Source organism: Spizellomyces punctatus (genome assembly GCF_000182565.1).
Source record: "Spizellomyces punctatus DAOM BR117 chromosome Unknown supercont1.7, whole genome shotgun sequence".
NCBI classification, from domain to species: Eukaryota; Fungi; Chytridiomycota; class Chytridiomycetes; order Spizellomycetales; family Spizellomycetaceae; genus Spizellomyces; species Spizellomyces punctatus.
This window is the reverse complement of record NW_015971543.1, coordinates 1,031,154-1,044,383: the sequence shown is the minus strand read 5'-3', so window position 1 is coordinate 1,044,383 and position 13,230 is coordinate 1,031,154. Positions and strand designations below refer to the sequence as shown.

The 13,230-nt window shown below is 48.0% G+C and overlaps 6 protein-coding genes across 7 annotated transcripts; 2 read left to right on the top strand and 4 right to left on the bottom strand.

Moving 5' to 3' along the window:
- Positions 1-199: 199 nt before the first annotated feature.
- SPPG_04714 (uncharacterized protein) lies at positions 200-3,180 on the bottom strand. The gene is made up of 9 exons (XM_016752946.1): positions 3,101-3,180; positions 2,941-3,036; positions 2,615-2,869; positions 2,390-2,549; positions 2,006-2,326; positions 1,864-1,935; positions 1,579-1,796; positions 1,337-1,477; positions 200-1,279 (listed from the first exon to the last, which is right to left on the bottom strand). The coding sequence occupies exons 1-9, from the start codon at positions 3,170-3,172 to the stop codon at positions 242-244; spliced, it is 2,373 nt and encodes a 790-aa protein (XP_016608430.1). The 5' UTR covers positions 3,173-3,180; the 3' UTR covers positions 200-241.
- Positions 3,181-3,377: 197 nt separating this feature from the next.
- On the bottom strand, positions 3,378-4,019 carry SPPG_04713 (uncharacterized protein). The gene is made up of 2 exons (XM_016752945.1): positions 3,630-4,019; positions 3,378-3,569 (listed from the first exon to the last, which is right to left on the bottom strand). Exons 1-2 carry the CDS (start codon positions 3,901-3,903, stop codon positions 3,535-3,537), a joined length of 309 nt encoding a protein of 102 aa, XP_016608429.1. The 5' UTR covers positions 3,904-4,019; the 3' UTR covers positions 3,378-3,534.
- Positions 4,020-4,187: 168 nt separating this feature from the next.
- Positions 4,188-5,936, top strand: SPPG_04712 (uncharacterized protein). The gene is made up of 7 exons (XM_016752944.1): positions 4,188-4,272; positions 4,341-4,471; positions 4,927-4,935; positions 5,001-5,088; positions 5,155-5,283; positions 5,347-5,430; positions 5,509-5,936. The coding sequence occupies exons 1-7, from the start codon at positions 4,258-4,260 to the stop codon at positions 5,755-5,757; spliced, it is 705 nt and encodes a 234-aa protein (XP_016608428.1). The 5' UTR covers positions 4,188-4,257; the 3' UTR covers positions 5,758-5,936.
- On the bottom strand, positions 5,811-6,821 carry SPPG_04711 (uncharacterized protein). Its single transcript, XM_016752943.1, has 2 exons — positions 6,704-6,821; positions 5,811-6,633 (listed from the first exon to the last, which is right to left on the bottom strand). Exons 1-2 carry the CDS (start codon positions 6,759-6,761, stop codon positions 6,032-6,034), a joined length of 660 nt encoding a protein of 219 aa, XP_016608427.1. The 5' UTR covers positions 6,762-6,821; the 3' UTR covers positions 5,811-6,031.
- Positions 6,822-7,073: 252 nt separating this feature from the next.
- SPPG_04710 lies at positions 7,074-10,003 on the top strand (the record flags this gene model as incomplete). 2 transcript variants are annotated; one of them, XM_016752942.1, is made up of 11 exons in its annotated part: positions 7,074-7,237; positions 7,309-7,406; positions 7,475-7,783; positions 7,848-8,039; positions 8,272-8,362; positions 8,461-8,596; positions 8,671-8,681; positions 8,750-8,833; positions 8,903-8,976; positions 9,234-9,369; positions 9,428-10,003. In XM_016752942.1, 11 exons carry the CDS (start codon positions 7,074-7,076, stop codon positions 9,810-9,812), a joined length of 1,680 nt encoding a protein of 559 aa, XP_016608426.1. In that variant the 3' UTR covers positions 9,813-10,003. The 2 variants fall into 2 exon arrangements, with proteins under 2 accessions (XP_016608426.1, XP_016608425.1); XM_016752941.1 differs by having other exon boundaries at positions 8,750-8,838.
- Positions 9,885-13,224, bottom strand: SPPG_04709 (uncharacterized protein). Its single transcript, XM_016752940.1, has 4 exons — positions 13,073-13,224; positions 11,793-12,991; positions 10,738-11,726; positions 9,885-10,664 (listed from the first exon to the last, which is right to left on the bottom strand). Exons 2-4 carry the CDS (start codon positions 12,972-12,974, stop codon positions 10,061-10,063), a joined length of 2,775 nt encoding a protein of 924 aa, XP_016608424.1. The 5' UTR covers positions 12,975-12,991; positions 13,073-13,224; the 3' UTR covers positions 9,885-10,060.
- Positions 13,225-13,230: the final 6 nt, after the last annotated feature.

The following is a 13,230-nucleotide window of genomic DNA, read 5'->3' as shown; positions in this document are numbered from 1 at the left end:
TGAAAGCAACCGGGGCAATACGACCGTCAAAACATTCAAAAATCCATAACTTCACACCCAAAGTTACAGATCTCAACAGGGGTGAAGGGCTCCCTTCAGGGTCAAAGGGTCGATCTCGAGCATCAAAACATTCCATAAATTTCCTAATGTCATGTCAGATACAGACAGCAGGCGCTGTCATAACTTTTCACAATGGGGGCAATTTCATGTCCAATAAGACATAGTGTTTATTGTGTTTTTGCTACGCGAACATGTCTTCCACCTCATCCTCATCTTCTTCCACCTGGGGCTTGACAGCAGCCACATGATTCGTCTCTTCCACATCCATCTCGTCCGTTTGCTCATTTGTTGGAACCAACTCCATCAGTAGCCGCTTTCTTAGTTCCTCTCCCTGCAGTGTCCGTTCTGCTAACCCAATCCCTTGGGATTCCAATTCGTCCACAAACCGCTTTACCTCTTGGTCAATATCCAACACCCCGTGGTTCGGATCGCCCTCGCTCGGAATAGGTTTCGACACTTCTTCCTGCTTGGAGAGCGTAAACTTGATAGGTTCTCTTTCAACCTTTACATCATGTGTCCAACCACCAGTTCCTTCCGCAGCCTCATCATTCTGAACCCAATTGTTATTTCGAGAGGCGGCCTGCTTCTCCGTCTCCCTCGGGTCTTCTTCATCCAAAGCCCAGACCCCGGTTTTCTGCTCCTTTTGCGTCTGGAGCCGCGACTGTAAATCACTTTTTGTATCACTCTCTTTCTCCTCTTCCAGGAATTTCTCACGAAGTTTATCAGTAAATTCCTGGGGGAAAATAATCCAATTATCCCATATCGATAGAAGGTTCATCACCGCCTTTCGCATTTGCTCTTGCCTCAATCTGAGCGCAATGCTCCGCCGGACGACGCTAAAGTGGCTGAAGATCTCTTCAAGGCGGCGCTCAAATCCCGAACGATACTTCCACGCGTTGGGTATTGGTGTCGCGCTGTTATGAAGGATATCGCTGACAAGGTAGAGTCGCGCAATCTTCACAGGAAAAACCGGAGTCCTTTGAATTAAAAGTGATTTGGTGATTACGTCAATGATCTCTTCGCATGCATCCGCATGCTTAATACAGAACACCATAATCCTTCCGATCAAGCCCCTTTCAAGGTTGAGCTTCCGAAGCATGTTCTCTAGGCGTAATCGTTGTATGCGGGTAAGAGGCCCTTTTACATGTCGCGGTCGCTCGACATCTGAACCCGATTCGTCTGACTCGCTTGAAACGTCCAAGATGTCACCTTCAACCTGCTGTTTTTACGATAAGCATATGTAGATACACAGATGCAAATTCAACAGTCGACTAACCTCCTCATCGAACGGTATCTCTGGTGGTAACCAAACAGGCCCTTCGTCAAACATTTGAAATGGATCGGTCGGCCACTTGTTCTTTGGATCGCCTTGTAGAATCGAATAAAGCTTCCATCGATAATACACATGCTCAGCAGACTAAGGCACCAGTTTGCGGTCTGATTGATTAGTCTCTACTCATTTCGCACTGAATCTGAATCGGATACTATGTATCGTTGCGAGCAACTGGCTCAACTCACGTCGTTCTTGAAAAGGAATCTAAATTGTGGGTTGTCCGCTTCTCTATCCATGATCATGGCTTCAAACTCAGGCCCGTATTTGATGACTCGCTCGATCATTCGATGTATCGTCGCGATCGTTTGCTGATCCTTCGGTCGCGTTACGCACACCTCCATTCGAGCATTCCCTGTTACTGTTGCCGCTTTGAAGCTTCCAGGTGGTGGAATGGCACCAAAGCCTAGAAGCATTTACCTCTTGCATGGGTATGCTGATATCTCCGGCCTGCCGCCACAGAAACAACGTACCTCCTTGGCTCCGAGATATCTGAGCATTGAAAGGTAGACCAGACGGGGGAGCTTGAGCAGAGCCTTGTAGAACTAGAAGTAACGGTAAATCCTCACTCTAGCCAATCGGCGCTTTGTTTGCGGAGTTCGAATGAAAACCTACCGTATACAGGTTTGGGAGGGATTGCCACCGCCTTACCCCATCCGACTCTTATCATATTGCCCATCAATTCTTTTCCGTCCAGATTTTTCAAAGCATTCGCAGCATCATCCCGAGTCATAAAGCTCACAAATCCGCAATTTCTCTGTCGTTCTTTTTCTTCATGACTCCTTGGCCACATGATTTTGACACTGGCGATCGGCCCGTATTGTGCAAATTCTCTGCACAGTCTCTCCTCATCAACGGCTGGACTGATGTTGCCCACGTACAAATTTGTCGTTTCGGGATCTCCTGTATCGTGCGATCCAGGCTTATCCTCAAAAGCTAAATATGAAGGCACTTAGACCTGATCTTAAAGACTAGATCTTTTCACAATGAATCCTCTACCTGCACGTAGCGTGAAAGAGGTGTCCGAGCTCGGCTCCCCTCCGCCCGCCAGTCTTGCGTGCTTTGCTTTAAGGCGCTGATCGCGCTCCTCCTGCTCCCTTTTGAGCTCTTCCAAAAACATATCCAGGTTTCGTTTCCGTTGTGACTTTGGCACGGGAGGCTGAGGCAGAGACATTTAAATAAATACAGCCTATAGACACAGACGAGCATTTCCGCCTTACTAACCTCTGGCTCTGGCTCTGACTCGATAACTGGTTTCCGCACAGGCGGAGGGGCAGATGCGCCAGCCTTCACGAATGGTTGTGGCATATACAAGGTTTTCTTTGGTGGAAGCTTGCTGGAGCCGTCTGCTTCATCCTGATTGTACAGCACTGTCGGCACAATTGTTCCTCCTTTAACCCATCCCTTCGGCTTCGACGCATCGTCTTCAAAGGCTGCCACAAACTCTGCATAGACCTTGGCTGCCTCCTCATCCTCTTTCTATGGAGTTCAAGGGTTTGCTCAAGTTACGCCTTCAGTCCGGGGTGGCAATGAATTTGGTGACTATGTACCTTCTTTTTGAGTTCAGCTTCCTCTTTTTGCCTTTGAAAAGGTGTCTTCTTATTTATTCCGACGCTGAACGCTTGCAGTTTGCTACTGCTTATATTCTATGGGACAATTAGTTAGCTTTCCAAACACGGCCCTCCAGAGTGCGGACACCTGGCTGTCTACCTTCAATGAGCCTGGCTTTGGCTTATCGATACCCCAGGGCAACTTGGCCTTTTGTGGTTTCTTATCAGACATGGTAAGCTAGTGGAAGCAAGATCGACCTTTGACCAGCGAGGAGAGCTTTACGGGCTCAGTCGACATCACGTGATATACCAACGGCTGAGTCATCGCCATCCTTCGAGCCAGACCTTCCCTCGAGCATACCGTCGGCGGATTGAGGTTGGAGATGTTGTCATTAGGACAGGTAATTCAAGTAACCAAGAATGAAGAAGTAATCTATCCACCCCAATGAACAACTCTTTGCTACATCTATTATATTTCGTTCATTGTGCCTAGGTTAAAACAATAGTCTCAGAGTTCTGCTAGCAGTATATATAAAAATAGGATACGACTAATGTGATTTTCTGTTTTGTGAAATGGCAGGGAATGCACCCCGATCATTTTCTGGGGGGTTTGGGGATGCTTGACCGCTCTACACCAGCTTTTTGTCAGTACATTACACATGTTTAATAACATATCAGAGGTGACTTACTCCTTCTGTAGGAGACAACTCCTAGACCTAGACCAACGGTGACGATTGCACCCATGATGATCGCACCAGCCCTTTTGCTCAATACAGCGGACGCATTTTTTGCCAACTGGGATGCCTTAGAAACTGGGACCTCTGCTTTCGAAGCCGCTGTAGGGACAATCGAAGAAATTGTTGGTACTGTAAGGTTGGGATGGGTAACAATGTATGCAGAACCCAGAATGCTAAGGGAAATGAGGGCTGCGGACGTAAGGGACGTGAAGGCGTTACCGGACATGGCGAGGAGCAGGAAGGATAACAAGCGACCAGCACTTGGCAAGCGCTTATAAGCTCCTTACGATTCGAGCAAAACTGGAAAAAAATGGACCAGTGGCATTAGGGCCAACCGTCCCGATTTGAGCGAGTCAGTTGGGGGCACTACAGCTGCCAGCGTTCCACCACACGAAAACAACGCGATATTTGATAATATATTAGCTAATGTGGCGCAGTAATTCGATCAAATGAGAGCACGTGAACTGCGCTTTCAATTTGTGGCCAACCCCCCTTTTGTTGATGGAGGTTGGGAGAAAGTTTCTGATCTCGACGATCAACCCGGCAGCGTTTTTTTTTCAAGCATTTTCCAACACTAGCAATGAACGGCCACAGCGTAAGTATGCACTCTAGCAAGCGGTAACATCTACGCCGTGTATTGACATTGGAGCTCAAATGGTTCAGGAACGGTCTCCACGGGCCCGGTCTGTTTCGCGCTCTCGCTCCCGCAGTCCTCGCGGTGAGAAAAAGCGAAGTGGTGGACGTGACCGCAGCAGGAGCCGCAGCCCTTCACGGGACAGGTACACAAAGCGGAGGTATGTAGTAATACTCCTCACTGCACCGGGAGAGTGTGTTAGAGAGTTTGGAACGCAACCCTTGGTGGTGTGGTTTGATGGTGTCCTTTTGTGTTCATGGGTAGAGAACAAAATAGTCTGGGAAGGAAGCGAAGAATAAGGCAACATCACGGTTCATGACCGAGAAAAAACGCAGAAAGTGCTAGGGAAGGAAGGGAAAGAAATGGGAACAGTTCTTCAAGATGTCTCTTTGAAGCGGAAAGAACGCAAGAAGCATCAACCTTCACGCGTCGCAAGAAAGAACATGTGAAGGCGTTTGAAGCAGAAGCATGTCAAAACATAAAGAATTGTCTACGCTGAAAGAACGCGACAGAACATCTACAGACGATGACGCTTTGTAATTGCCATCCGTTCAAGTTCTAAAAGGCTCTTTGCTTTCTTCATGCATTGCTTCTCGGATTCTTGTCGACATTCAGATCCCACCGGTAAAGTTAAAAATGTTGGTGCAAGATCTGCAATTCTTGTACACTCTAACGGATGTTTCTCTCAGTTCTAGGTCGAGGTCAAGAAGTCGCTCCCGATCTCCTTACGGCCGACGTGCACCTCCCCGTCCTCCCAGGGGACCTCGTGAAGACAGGGTTGGTGAACAATTTGATCGCCGCCTTACACCTGCAGTCAAGTTAACATTGACTTGGTCCTCTCAGGAACATCCTACGCCAAGCAAAGTTCTTGGTGTGTTTGGGTTGAGTTTGCATACACAAGAAGAAGACCTTGAAAGGCTCTTCAGCACTTATGGCCGTATCGAGAGCTGCACAATTATCTACGACCATTGGGTGGGTCTTTCTGATGCTCACTGTCTTGTATAGTGTTGTGCAACTCGTAACATTTTTTTACAGACCCGGAAGTCTCGTGGCTTTGGATTCATTACCTTTGCGGACGTCGAAGGGGCTACTGCAGCCAGGCAGGAACTCAACGGAACGGTATGTCCTATTTGGTGGGCTTTTCGTGGGAATCCAAACAGGCTAACCAAGCCCTGTATTTCCTTATTGTGATAATAGTTCCTGCATGACCGGCCTATGCGAGTCGATTTCTCTTTGACTCAGCGGCCCCACAGCCCTACACCCGGCCGTTACATGGGTAGGGATCTCGACAGGGGAGGCTCACGCTCTCGAGGTGGCTACCGTCGCGATTATGACGATCGCGACCGCGACTACCGTCGCCGTAGGGAACCATCTTACTCGCCTCGTCGACGTCGGTCTCCGTCGCCTTATCGCAGGAGGCGAAGCGCTAGCGTGGATTCCCGTTGATTTAGTGCATTTGTCTGTGTCTTGAGTTTGAGTTTACAAGCTGTTGTTGCGCAGTGCGATGTTATTCCTGTGTAGCTGTACTTTTGCCTTCTCTCTTTAACAGAGTGACTCTAGCAGTTGCATAATTATATTTCTATCGATGATGATGGTAACTACAAGACTATCTAAACAAAAAGCCCAATTAAAGAAATACACTGCGTCATTCTCTTTCGCCTCGGAATGGCGTTGAACGACGCCTATGAACATATACTGTACATAGAGATAAACACAACGCTTATAAGAGGAACATTCCTGCCATTCCGGCCGCCACCGCGCTACCCAAAGCCTTTGCTACTTCACCGGCCCTTGCAGTTGGCATGGCGGCACTTCCCAACACTAGCACACTTCGAGGTGGAGTAGCGGTTGCTGTTGAGGAACCCGTCCCAGGCGCTGAGGGAGTCGGCGTCGTTCCCTCCGCTTTATTTGCGTTTACACCCAACACCTCAAACTCTGCTCCATCTTCTGTAGCTGCTCCCGCAAAGCTTCCATCGTGTTGAAACACTTCAGTGTACAGAAATCTCGTCCGTAGCTGGCCATTGTTTTGCAGCGGTGCAGTCAAATTTAGCTGCGTGCTAGGCGAAATCTGCAGAGTAATGTTTTTTTCGCTAGTTGGACGAGACGTATTCATGTATGATGCTGTTTGTGGTTGAGTTTGTCCCGCCGGAATGTAGGTTAATGTGTAAGAGACGGTTAAATTGCGAAGAGCTGTGTTTGCAACGGTTGGACTATAGTCGACGAGGAGGGAAAGGGAGGAGTTGTAGGGAATGGACTTTGGGCATGGATTTGGGGAGCATGTTATTGTGAGATTACCGGCCGATACCGAGGTGAGTGTACATGCTGTCAATCAAAAAGGTGTGAGTTTACTCTCCAAACATGTGACGCAACTCTCAACAAACGGCTTTGTTACCTGCAAAGAATACAAGGAAGAAGCAAAATACCGTCGAGCAATGCCCAAAGGAAGCCATGATCCCCTCCGCACCAAAAGCCGAAATGGGTTGGAAATTGCACCAAAAGTTCCGCCTTTCCGTCACTTTTTGTTCCGTCAGGAAAGTCCAACCAAACGGCTGCTATTGAGTGGCTTAGCTTGATGACTAAGCTTGCGACACTGTCCCCGCAATTTGAAGTTTGCGCTTTGCAGCGCTGCTTCCACCTGGGTCATGCCTTCCGACGGGAAATCCTCTTGCGCATGTCCGTTCGCTACCGGTTCATCCTAACTTGAATCTCTTGTCTCTCCCCAGTCTGCAACCTTTTGTCGCAACAATTACCTACCACCGACCATGCACATGCAAGACGAGATCAGTCTTGCCCGTGCGCTGCGAGAGGGCACAGCGGAGGCGCACCGTAATGCAGAGCGCTCGCATTTCACACGAGAGTTTTTAAGGTGTAATGTCGATAAGAGGACCTATATCAGCTATCTGACATCGTTTCAGGAAATCTATAGGTGAGGAAAACCTCTATCGGCCTGAGGTAACACCTGGGCCGGAAAGCTGACGTGGATCAATGTGCTTGCAGTGCCTTGGAAGAGGAACTAGAAAAGAATAGCAAGCATCTTGCTGTACAAAAGATTCATTTTCCGCGAGAGCTGGATCGACTCGAAAGCATAGTAGCCGGTGAGAAAATCCGTTTCTGAAAGTTGTCAATGTCCCACATCCACTGAACTCGTTATGGATCCAATCAGATCTGGCTTTCTTGACTGGCTCTACAAGCACACCCTCTACGCAATCCACCGCCACTCTGGCGTACGTTTCCCGCATCCGCCACGTTAGCAAATACCAACCGGAACTGCTCGTAGCGCATGCCTATGTCAGATATCTTGGTGACCTCTCAGGAGGCCAGATTTTATCTCGTAAAATACGAAAAGCGCTATCCTTACCCGCAGACGGGCAAGGCAGTCATTTTTATTCGTTTACTCATTTGCCATCCACCATGAAAGAGTTTAAAAGTTTATATAGAAGTCGATTGGACGAGGTGCCGGAGGAGTATCATGGTAAGAATTTCCTTGCCTCAAAGGTTCGTTATGATTGACACGCTTACTCTATCTTGACATCCAGCCGCCATTGTGGAAGAAGCCAAGCTCGCATTTGAGCTCAATGCCAAGATCTTTGATGAACTCGATGCATTACTTCCCTCGGGTATGGAAATTGTTGGACCTGAACCTAGGGGAAAAGATGGAAGCTGGTGTCAGCGCTCGGCCAAATTGATTGGCGTGTCTGTAGGGCTGGCATTGTCTGTACAGCTTGCGCGTATGCTGTTATGGTGAGCTGTTAGTTTACGGATACTGGCGTAATTTAGATAGGGACAGAATAAGCCTTGGCTCGCTGAAATACGGCATGGAGTAGGAACACTTGTATTTAATGAATATAAAGATAGTTGAATATAGAAAATAAAAACAAGTCGGTCGTCTTCTGAAAGTTGAGGCTAGGATGTGATATTCGCACGTGACCCATCAGTGATGACAGCTCGTTGACATCCCAGACTTTGAGATTGCGATGCATGAGCGGAATCCGTACAGCGACCGTCCAGACTTTGGAGCACTAGCTGAAAAGTACCAGCATCTACGTCCCTAGTAAGCCGCCACGTGTCTCCTTCATCTATGCTCTTACTGTAGACTACTGTGACTTCCTATGGCGTCTTCCTCACTAAATCACTTTTTATTTGGAATAGCATTCGCAAAAACAAATATGGGCAATCTACAATAGACTTCAAAGACCCAAAGGCAGTGAGGGAATTAACGTATGCACTCTTGTGGGTGGATTTTGGATTGAGACTGGAGATTCCTCTGGATACTCTTTGCCCGCCGGTTGGTTGATGCAGTGGACCAATGCCCTTTGCTCTGTAGTTGACTTGATTTTTACTCTGTACTCGGTCCTTCAGGTGCCTAACAGGTGCGAAGCCGGTCTTCACCATTAGCTGTACAGCAAATTTCAGTGTATTCACGGAAATGCCCTTCAAGGTTAGATTACGTCCTCTTGATCCAAGACCTGTTGGCAGAAGATACCAGTCGTTCGGCAGATGCTAAGATACGAGGAATTGACATGTGCGGTACTTGGAAACCAGTTCTGAAAACTCGTGTGCAGTACTCAAACTTTTTTTGCACTTTCAACAGCGGAACGGGCGCATCCTGCATCTATCCATTGCTGGCCTGCTCCACTAACGCCAAATGGGAGATGGTTGCCCTCGGTATGTAGTGGCAAACCAGAATGCCCTCAAGTATTCTACTATTTGTGATTTCGACAGTGCCTTCTGAAGGCAAGGTGCGGGGATGCATGAAAAATATTGGTTGCACTTTCCAAGGTTCACTCCAGTATTATGCTGATGGGAATGAGTGAAGACTTTTCTGTATCGACTTGGCTGACAAGCGGCATTTTTCCATAATGTGAAAAGATGCAATTAGACGTGTACGCAAATCATTGCTCATAAAGTGCTTGATCCCACAGAGATCGACCCACGAAGCACGGCATACGCGACTTCCAATGTCGAACGAAACAAGTTACACTCTCGCATCCATGTCGTCCTAAATAAGACAGAGGACGTCTTGCCCATTCCACTGCTGGATACGATCTGGAGGGATCGGTGAGTAACCATATTGATATCATTTTAACGTTGATAGCATTTACCAAGTTATTTGCAGGTACGACTTTTGCATGTGCAACCCCCCTTTCTATTCTAGCAAAAACCAAATGCACAAGGCGCGAACGACCAAGCGCTTGGAACCCTTTGCTGTCTGTACCGGTTCAGCATCCGAAATGGTTACTGAAGGCGGAGAAGCTAGTTTCATACTTCGAATGCTTGAGGAGAGTCAACAGCCTTTGGTGAGGACGCGAGTGGGGTGGTTTACGTCCTTGGTAGGGAGAAAAGAGGATGTTGCGCTCATTACTGAGGCTATTGAGGGGACACAAGGTGCTAGCCATGTGGTAAAGACACTAAGGCAGGCCAAGACAGTGAGATGGGTTGTGGCATGGACCTTTGTTCATTCCGTTTCAGATAACATGAAACCCGAGGAAAGCGGTACATAACACCACTCACTACATTTAGCTTGGGTTTGCAAAAGCTGAAAAAATAACCTGACAGATAGTGCAGCCTGGTCCTCAGCTCCAAAATAGGTTGCAATTTTGAGAATTGAGAATAACTACATTAAGCAACAGTGAAAAGTAGTAAAACGACCCCCTGTACTAAAGGGGCACATAACATGGAAAAAGCATTCCCTATTTCATCTCTCTGATTCTACCTACGCAGCAAACATTCATATCCAATATTTACTTCCTTAAAATCCAAATTCGTGCAGGCTCCTCCAAACTGTTTCCAGTCTCACTCGCTGTTCTTCCAGAGCCCTTCGCCGCTCGGCAACAAATCTATCTTCTTGCAACATAAAACGTACAGCAGCGTTATCTTTTTCCAAAAGACCCAATCGTCCCACCAACTCCTTTTCCAACAACTCTGCAAAGCGGGACAAGAAATGGAAATCGACGCTCATGGGGACATTGTCGCTGAATCGTCGACATGCAACCCGGAAATAAGCGTGGGAGGCCGACATCACATGGAGAACTTCGTCATCGTCGGGTGACTCTGCGCGGAGACGGCTGAGGTCTCGAGCCGTTAAACCTGTGTAGCCAGCTTCGGCAAGAGCAGCTAGAGCTTTGTTAACGGTTTCGGCCTTTGATTGGGAACTTGCGGCTGCAGCTCCGGCTGTTGTCCCTGCGCGAGACGCTTCCAATTGCGAGCGGAACTCGTTCAAAGCGGCAGCTTTTGTTCGAGTAAATTCTTCAGAGCCCATTGTGAATGGATATCGTCGCTCCATAGCTACCAGGTTGTTAACGACTTCTGACGTTGAACGATACAGTTCAGTTTGGAAAGCTTGAATGACAAACCTATCATCAAGGTAAGCGAGGTGAGCGGAATAAATTTGTTTGCTTTTGCAAGTTACGCTTTCATGATTGTTACCTCACTTGCCCTTGCAGGTTAACAAAACGTCCAAATACATCCTCTGTCAGTTTTCCAACCAAGGTATGCAGCTCATGGGATACCGCCGCCAAACACGTTTGTCCATGCTTCGCCCACTCCTCTTGAAAGGCGGTCACGACATATGTGAAAGCGTCATATGCAGAGTATCCTTGCAGTTCCCTGCCTTTCTGGGCGTCAATTATACGTCGGACGTCGGCTACAGTGAGGGGTTTCTTCAAATCAGTTTCCATTGCATCAGCACTATGTATTTTGGCATGCTTTGGAATGTCTTTTCGTCGCGCATCGTCCCCTGAGCTTCCCCATCCTACCACTGAAGATATGGAGGACGAGATCGAGGATGATAAAGACAGGGGTGGGGCCGTCGGCTGGCCACCTTTCTGCGCCATAGCAAATGTGGGACGGGTAGCAGCAACTGCTTCGCGGAAGACATCAAAATGTACACGAATCTGTTGGTAAAATTGCTTAAAGTCTTGATGTGCCGTCACATTGTAATTGATCAGAGTGCAAAAATGTCGGATCATTTGCAAAAGCTCGATTCGAGAGTTCTCTCCAAGTGAGGGCGGCAGATTACTCAGTTCCAAAGCTGTTGCTTGTATGGCTTCCTCCGTTCGGCTTTGCATTTCCGGTATTGACATCTCGGTCAACATGGTAAGCTGACGACTCAACTCTCGCCGTAGAGAATCAATACCGAACCGATCAAGTTGGCGACGGATAGTCGACCATGGCAGCTGTCCGGAAAAGAAGGCTTCCTCCAATTGCCTGGCATCTTCGAATGTGATACCCTTATCAAGATCCGCTTTTGTGGGGTTCTTGATCATCCAATATCCAAGCTTTAGAGCATATTGATGCCCAAGCATTATTTGCAGCCATCGGTCATGTGTTCCCGCTTCTATGGTATCTGGTTTCGTTAGAACACCGAGAGTGCGCATTCCGTGAGGATCAACCTCCTTCGCCATATGGACGACAGCCTATAGTAGGAGTATACTGATGAGTTTCTTAAGATATAGGAAGCTAGGTTACCGGCTGTAGCTCACTTGATTGTCGATTTCATCTTTACATGTGATGGTGGCAACAATTATGGCCCTGTCCTTGCTGATATAAGAGCGTACCAAATCTTGCACGAGATCTATATACTGCGAATCCTCCCTCTTGTCAACGCTTCGTATAATCCCCGGGAGATCAATCAGTGTCAAATTGACACCAGCGCCACGGATATCCAAGCAGACCACGTTTTTTACAAACTTGAGCTCATTGCTGGCAGCTTCTTTATCACGTGTCGCGGCAGATGAGTCGTCAAACATGTAATCGAGATATCGTACAGGGTCAGTAGAAGGATTTAGCAAGGCCTTCTGAGCTCGGCGGACCAGTATATCCACGTCTCCTTTGTTGAAAGTCTCCTTTCCGAATGTTAATTCTTTTACGGCTTTTAATGGTCTTCCGGCTGAATCGAATTCATAACGCAATTTCACGGTACAAGACCAAGGCGCGGCAGTGAGACCAGCACTGTTCCCATCTCGGTCAAGTTCGGACAGACGCACTTCGGTTACGCATCGTGTACAAGTTCCCTCGTTCCGGGGAAGCACAACTCCGCAGAGTGCTTCAATGACGCTACTTTTGCCAACACTTTGGTTTCCGCAAACCACGATGGTAGGCAAGTCTAGATCCATATGTGCACCAGCATCGCGCATAGTATTCACCATCTTTATAAGACGGCGAGCGCGGTTAGCGTACGCGCTAGTTTCCAGGAATCCGTCAGCGGAGAGTAGCTGTGTGTCCTGTGGCTGTGTATAAACTGGACCGTTGGCCAGTTGCGGAGAGGGTGTTCGGCCAGATAGGCTTACACCGTTTACACCGTTTAGATGCGACATGACGACTGCAAGACGTTGGTATGCTGGCTGAACAGCGGATCGAGGACGCACGGGGAGTGTTATTCGCTCTGGAACTGGCCGAGGTACTGCACGCGTGGCTGTCTCAGAGGGTCCAGTACCAGTATTTGGTGGGTTTGCTACGGTAGTGGTAGAAGGGGGTTGATACGAGGAATCTTTTTCTTCGGTAACTTGATTTTCACTTGAAGGCTCCTCTGATTGCGGAGAGTCTCCTACAGTTTGAACCGAATGTGACTGTTGAGATGACGGAGTATCGGTTGTAAGAGCGGTATGAATCGAAGGAAGAGTATGTACAATGGTTGATGTAAATTTCCTGGCTACCCAAAACATTTACTGCCGAGGGCAAACTAGCCGTGAGAGTCAATGGTGAGGGAATTGTAGAACTGCGGACAAGTCAATACGCTCCAGTCTCGCGGGGAAGTTCTTACCCCACCAGGACAGGAATGAGGCCACTCGATAACTTGACTTTTGAGCCGTCAATATACGTAAACTTCTGCCGTGTAAATGCCAATGCCTGGGATAACAATCTGTTGAAAAAACCAATGGCGAAAGCTCGCCAAATGGCGTCCTCCAAAAGCTGTTCCTT

What these genes read in the sequence shown, in the direction of transcription:
- SPPG_04714 (XM_016752946.1), bottom strand. Translation starts at nt 3,172, where the DNA reads ATGTCTGATAAGAAACCACAAAAGGCCAAGTTGCCCTGGGGTATCGAT. An exon ending in AAGCTGAACTCAAAAAGAAG is followed by an intron (nt 2,870 to 2,940) that starts GTACATAGTCAC and finishes TGAACTCCATAG; the next exon opens with AAAGAGGATGAGGAGGCAGC. An exon ending in GATATCTCGGAGCCAAGGAG is followed by an intron (nt 1,797 to 1,863) that starts GTACGTTGTTTC and finishes AAATGCTTCTAG; the next exon opens with GCTTTGGTGCCATTCCACCA.
- SPPG_04711 (XM_016752943.1), bottom strand. Translation starts at nt 6,761, where the DNA reads ATGGCTTCCTTTGGGCATTGCTCGACGGTATTTTGCTTCTTCCTTGTA. An exon ending in CTTCCTTGTATTCTTTGCAG is followed by an intron (nt 6,634 to 6,703) that starts GTAACAAAGCCG and finishes TTTGATTGACAG; the next exon opens with CATGTACACTCACCTCGGTA.
- SPPG_04709 (XM_016752940.1), bottom strand. Translation starts at nt 12,974, where the DNA reads ATGTTTTGGGTAGCCAGGAAATTTACATCAACCATTGTACATACTCTT. An exon ending in AAGATGAAATCGACAATCAA is followed by an intron (nt 11,727 to 11,792) that starts GTGAGCTACAGC and finishes CTCCTACTATAG; the next exon opens with GCTGTCGTCCATATGGCGAA. An exon ending in AACCTGCAAGGGCAAGTGAG is followed by an intron (nt 10,665 to 10,737) that starts GTAACAATCATG and finishes CCTTGATGATAG; the next exon opens with GTTTGTCATTCAAGCTTTCC.
- SPPG_04713 (XM_016752945.1), bottom strand. Translation starts at nt 3,903, where the DNA reads ATGTCCGGTAACGCCTTCACGTCCCTTACGTCCGCAGCCCTCATTTCC. An exon ending in AGTTGTCTCCTACAGAAGGA is followed by an intron (nt 3,570 to 3,629) that starts GTAAGTCACCTC and finishes AAGCTGGTGTAG; the next exon opens with AGCGGTCAAGCATCCCCAAA.
- SPPG_04712 (XM_016752944.1), top strand. An exon ending in CAATTATCTACGACCATTGG is followed by an intron (nt 5,284 to 5,346) that starts GTGGGTCTTTCT and finishes ATTTTTTTACAG; the next exon opens with ACCCGGAAGTCTCGTGGCTT. An exon ending in GGCAGGAACTCAACGGAACG is followed by an intron (nt 5,431 to 5,508) that starts GTATGTCCTATT and finishes TTGTGATAATAG; the next exon opens with TTCCTGCATGACCGGCCTAT.